Below are 3917 nucleotides of genomic sequence, written 5' to 3' on the forward strand. Positions count from 1 at the left end.
GAAATTATCCATCTACTTTTGCTTTCCTTTGGGGAATTAACCAGGAATTCACTCATTTCTTGTCGGCTCCCACTCGTGTTCCTGCTCCGAGGACGTAAAACCCCCTCAGGATGTGAGTTCATCCCAAAAATCTTCTTATCTCCCGGGAATATCTGCGGGTGTGGTTCACCCCTGTTGACTGTAGATGGAATGATTTCCCAGAAAGTTGCTTCCCTGCTCTAATTGGAATGACTGTTAATTAGTTCAGACTGTTAATTAGTTCAGGGGGCTGGCCAAAGCTGGAGGCACCTGTAAAAATCAAAACAGGGTCCTGAAAATAAGGAGGGAGGGAGTATTTTCCTGATCCAGGGAGAAATTGCAGTGCTGACATTTTGCCTACAAAAATATGGAGCCCCTCCAAGGAAATAATAATAATAATCATCATCATCATCAGGAATTAAGGACAAATAAAAAGAGCAGGAATTCCTCCGGGAGGAAATTCCACCTGGATGCGGTTGGAGTATAAATAAGCAGGATGTATTAAAGGCTGAGCCATGGAATAAAAACACTGGGGAACATGATATTGCAACAGGTTTTTTCAGCTTTTAATTCCTGATTTTTTTTATCCATATTCCTAATTTTCTTAGCTTTCCATTCGTAGGTTTTTAAGTGTAATCCTAATTTCCCTAGTTTTTAATTCCTAATTTTTTTATCCACGATCCCAATTTATTTTTTTAGCTTTTAACTCCAAATTCTCATATCCTTCTTCCAAATTTGTTTAGCTTTTAATTCCTAAATTCATATCCTTATTTCTCATTTTTTCATCTTTTGATTCCTAATTTTTTTCCGTACTCCTACATTTCTTAGCTTTTAACTCCAAACTTTCATATCCTTATTCCTAATCTTTTCAGCTTTTAGTTCCTAAATTTTGACCCATATTCCTAATTTTTTTAGCCTTTAATTCCTAATAACACGTGAGTTATATGTGAGTTATATGTGAGTTATATGTGAGTTACATGGGAGTTACATGGGAGTTACATGGGAGTTACATGGGAGTTACATGGGAGTTACATGTGAATAATATGTAAGTTACATGGGAGTAACATGTGAGTTATGTGTGAGTTACTCATGAGTTACAGGTGAGTTATGTGCGAGTTACAGGTGAGTTAAGTGTGTTATATATGAGTTACACTTGAGTTTCATGGGAGTTATGTGTGAGTTACACCTGAGTTAAACACGAGTTAAACGCGAGTTACACGCGACTTACACATGAATTCTTTTTTTTTGTCGGGGACTCAAATGGCCCCTTTGCCACGGGAGCTCCATGCGATTTCCACGCGATTTCCACGCGATTTCCACGCGATTTCCCCGATTTTCCTTCCCTCGCGCCCGGCCCCTCACACTCCCCTCACACAACGCGCGCGGCCCTTTTAAGACTCCCCCCCCCACCCCCTCGGCCCCGCCCCTTCAGCCCCGCGGAAGGCGCGAAGCCGCCCCGAGGGGTTGATTGACAGCTCCACCACCCAATCAGCGGGCGCGGCGTGCGGCGGGGGGCGGTGCTTCCTGCGGGGCCGTGAGGCGGCGGCGGCGCTCGGAGGGAGCGGGAGCGGCTGAGGGAGCGCGGCCGCCATGATCAAGAAGTTCGATAAGAAGGACGAGGAGTCCGGTACGGGGGGGTCTGGTGGGCTCGGGAGAGGCCTGAGGGTGATGAGGAACAGGCACAGGCTGCCCCTGCGTCCCTGGAAGTGTCCAAGGCCGGGCTGGAGCAACCTGGGATAGCGGGAGGTGTCCCCTCCCAGGTGGGATTGGGTGATGCTTAAAATCCCTTCCAGCCCGAACCATTCCATGGTCTCCCGCCTCTCCCAGCTCGGGGGGATTTGTGCTTCAGCCCTAAGAACTGATTGTCAAAGTATTTCTGAATCCGAAGGAACTGGGGCCTGTTTGTTCTCCCTGTTTCCACACAGAGAGGATTTTATCCATCTCTGCCCTGTGCAGGTGCTCCCTCCCTTCAGGAAGAGATTCCATATATTTATTTTTGTGCTTATATTTATCTCCGTGCCTGAAGAGCGTTGTAACATCTAAACCAATAAACACTTCATAAGTCATTTTGATACACAAACAAAACCCAAAAGGCTTCTGAGAAGCCTTTCAGCATCTCCCCTGCCTGGACCGTTTCGTTTCATTTTCGCTTTCCTTCTGCTCGGGGTGTGAGAACGAGGAATAAACGATCAGAAAAGGAGGAATTGGAGGGGTTTTTGTGTCCTATGGTGGCTCTGGGAGGTGGTTTCACTTCTGTTTTGGGTCCTGATCATCATCATGAAGCCCTGATGCCTTCAGTGCTTTTGGTGCCTCAAGGGATAAAAATAGGGGATCTAGGCAAAAAAAAATTAAGGTGCAAATCCTTTTATGTAAAGGGATATTAATGCAAATTAACTATTAACCTCCTTTCTTCTCCTCACCTTCCAGCTATGTTGAAAATGCACCTCCTTTTTTTTTTTTTCTGTAGCTCTAAACATAACAACTTAACAAAGAGAATTCTTAAGAAAGTTTTGTGAGGAATTCGTTTCCTTAACTGGTCTCTTCTTCCTCAGGTAGTGGCTCCAATCCTTTCCAGCATCTGGAGAAGAGTGCTGTGCTCCAGGAGGTAGGAATAATCAGGATATAATGCTGTTTAACTCTAGGGTTTTTTTTTCCCTTCAGGAAATGTGAATGGATAAATAATGCAGTTAATTTAAAACCGCAGAGGGTGTAAATAAAGTCACTTTATCTGCACTTAATGAGGGGGCTTTGTGGGGTAATTAGATGACATGATCCACGTGGACATGTGGTGTCTCAGGGGGCTGTTTCTGAAGGAAAAAAGTGTTTTATTTCTGAATAAAAAGTGTTTTATTTTAAGGTATTTTTGTTAGTTCCAGGTGGTAAATTGAGTGGTTGTTCAGATCCAGCAAACTAAAGATGGATGAGCTGAACGACAGGAATGTGTTCTCTGGGACACATATTTAGAATTGAGAGACATTTAAGAGTTGAATGAAAATTATAAGTGTCTTGGTTGAAAATTTCTTTACTTTTTGTGGTGAAAGAGAAATAATTATTGTTGCTTTACACTAAATCAGTATTTATTCCATGTTTCCAGGCACGGATCTTCAACGAGACCCCCATAAATCCACGGAGATGCCTTCACATCCTCACCAAGATCCTTTACCTGCTGAACCAGGTAACTGTTGGAATTCCTTCCCAGCCAGAGTGAATGTTCCCGAGGCTGATTCCTGCCAGCTTTCAGTAGGAAAGAATTTTCCAAGCTCACCCTGTCAGCAGGAAAACTACTCGGCAAAATATTCCCTCGCTGGGAATGGGATTTATATTGAAACTCCAGGGGTAAACTTGACATGTATCCCCTGGGAAAGGAGGTGAGGGAGGGAAAAATCTGTGGGAACAGATTCCTGGTGCGTGGGAGGGGATTAAAAATGGGGGTGAAAGGTGGAAGCAGCTCAGTAACGACGCTGATTTTTCCTCTTGCTCCTTCTGTGGGAATTCCAGGGCGAACACTTTGGAACCACCGAAGCCACGGAAGCTTTTTTTGCCATGACCAGGCTGTTCCAGTCCAATGATGTGAGTACCTGGCGTTCTGCTGCTTCCCTGCCTTTGCCTGGACTTGCAGGGGCTGCACAACAGTTGGATTTTTGGGATGTGGGAGGGAAGCGCCTCCGAGCCTGGAGGCAACTCCTGCTTTGGAAACAAAGGGCTGAATGATCACGCGGTTCTCCTGTGGGTTGTTTGGGTGGGTTCTGAGCTGGATTGCTGTTGTTAAGGCTGTGAATAATGACAGAGCCTTCATACACAAATTATAATTATAATTGGTGCTTTCACCTGCAAATAATCCCCACCTGCTCGACTCAAACAGGAATCAAAAGGTTGCCTGTGGATCAAATGCTTTGACA

General features: G+C 44.8%; 1 protein-coding gene across 1 annotated transcript; it reads left to right on the forward strand.

Annotated features, from left to right (window-relative positions):
• Nucleotides 1-1543: 1543 nt before the first annotated feature.
• Nucleotides 1544-3588, forward strand: LOC113962288 (coatomer subunit gamma-2-like; the record flags this gene model as incomplete). Its single annotated transcript, XM_027673062.1, has 4 exons — nucleotides 1544-1645; nucleotides 2571-2623; nucleotides 3113-3193; nucleotides 3517-3588. Coding segments are annotated over exons 1-4 (243 nt in total), but the record flags the coding sequence as incomplete, so codon positions are not given.
• Nucleotides 3589-3917: the final 329 nt, after the last annotated feature.

The sequence above is a fragment of the Neopelma chrysocephalum genome, unplaced genomic scaffold (genome assembly GCF_003984885.1).
Source record: "Neopelma chrysocephalum unplaced genomic scaffold, ASM398488v2 Primary Assembly neopelma1_139657, whole genome shotgun sequence".
Taxonomy (NCBI): Eukaryota; Metazoa; Chordata; class Aves; order Passeriformes; family Pipridae; genus Neopelma; species Neopelma chrysocephalum.